Source organism: Eimeria necatrix, genomic scaffold, assembly GCF_000499385.1.
Source record: "Eimeria necatrix Houghton genomic scaffold, Enh_scaff2639, whole genome shotgun sequence".
Lineage (NCBI taxonomy): Eukaryota > Apicomplexa > Conoidasida > Eucoccidiorida > Eimeriidae > Eimeria > Eimeria necatrix.
In genome coordinates, this window is record NW_013653197.1 from 1 (window position 1) to 1,615 (window position 1,615).

At 51.1% G+C, this 1,615-nt stretch overlaps 1 protein-coding gene across 1 annotated transcript; it reads left to right on the forward strand.

The window, feature by feature from the left end:
• ENH_00036030 (hypothetical protein) lies at nt 1-567 on the forward strand (the record flags this gene model as incomplete). The annotated part of the gene is made up of 2 exons (XM_013580424.1): nt 1-167; nt 416-567. Coding segments are annotated over 2 exons (319 nt in total), but the record flags the coding sequence as incomplete, so codon positions are not given.
• Nucleotides 568-1,615: the final 1,048 nt, after the last annotated feature.

Here is a 1,615-nt window from a genome sequence, read left to right on the forward strand (position 1 = left end):
GCAGCAGCAGCAGCAGCAGCAGCAGCAGCAGCAGCAGCAGCAGCAGCAGCAGCAGCAGCAGCAGCAGCAGCAGCAGCAGCAGCACAAGCAGCAGCAGCAGCACAAGCAGCAGCAGCAGCACAAGCAGCAGCAGCAGCACAAGCAGCAGCAGCAATATTTGAAGCAGAGTGAGACTCGCTACTCCCGCTGCTGCTGCTGCTGCTGCTGCTGCTGCTGCTGCTGCTGCTGGGCGGTGTCTGTACACCCCAAGGGCGCGCGAAGTGCTGCTTGTGGGGTTTTAAACGGCGAAAAATAAAACAAAATAAAATAATTAAATTAATTAATTAAATTAATTAATTAAATTAATTAATTAAATTCTCACCGCAGGAGCTCCAGACAAATCCCAAAAACCAATTTGCAGTTTTCCTCTTTGCAGCTTCTCAAAATGAAATGCTGCTGTCGGCGGCAGCGCCGGCGGCTGCGCAGTCCACTCTGCAGCAGCAGCAGCAGCAGCAGCAGCAGCAGCAGCAGCAGCAGCAGCAGCAGCGGCAGCAGCAGCAGCAAACTGGCAAAGAAGGGAATGAATAAATTATTTCTAGTTGAAAAGAAGTTTGAGATTATTTACAATTCTGAATCTGATATGACTTTGGAAAATCTAAATGCCCCAATTCACTGCTTTGCTGCACCTGGCCTAGCTAGCTAGCTAGCTAGCTAGCTAGCTAGCATGAAGTCCAGCTAGCTAGCTAGCTAGCTAGCTAGCTAGCTAGCTGGCTAGTCCTGTAGCTTGCTAGCTGCCTGGGTGGCTGCCCAGCTAGCTAGCTGGCTAGCTGCCTAACTGTGTGACTAGCTATCCAAATTGCTGCCTAGCAAGCTAGTTAGGTTGCCAGCTAGCCAGCTAGCTAACCGGCTAGCTAGCTAGCTAGCTAGCTAGCTAGCTGGCAACCCAGCTACCCAGCTAGCTAGCTAGCTCGGCAAACAGTTAGCAGCTATGCAGCTAGCTAGTGAGGTGCCTGAACAGCTGGCTAGCTAGCTAGCTAGTTAGCTACCCATCTAGCTAGCTAGCTAGCCAGCCAGCTAGCCAGCTAGCCAGCTAGCCAGCTAGCCAGCTAGCTAGCCAGCCAGCTAGCTAGCCAGCCAGCTAGCCAGCCAGCTAGCCAGCCAGCCAGCTAGCCAGCCAGCTAGCTAGCCAGCTAGCCAGACAGCTAGCCAGATAGCTAGCCAGCCAGCTAGCCAGCTAGCTAGCCAGCTAGCTAGCTAGCTAGCTAGCTAGCTAGCTGGGAGTCGTTACCTGGAATCAAAGTTCTGTACATAAGAGTGGTTTTGCCGGCGCCGTCCAGACCCAAAAATAAAATTTGAGGAAATGAAGTGAGGGGCCCCTGGGGGGCCCCCAAGTGGAGTTTGGGTTTAGTTTTGCAGTTTCCCATTTTGCTTTTACTCCCAAACCCTAAACCCTAAACCCTAAACCCTAGCGCTGCTGCTGCTGCTGCTGCTGCTGCTGCTGCTGCTGCTGCTGCGCAGCACAAAGAGCCTTCTTAGGCTTGTTGCCTCATAAGCTTTTCAACTCTTCTTTTTGCTTTCAAATAAATAAAAAACTTTTTAATATTTTAAATGAAAGAGCTGCTGGAGAGAATATTCA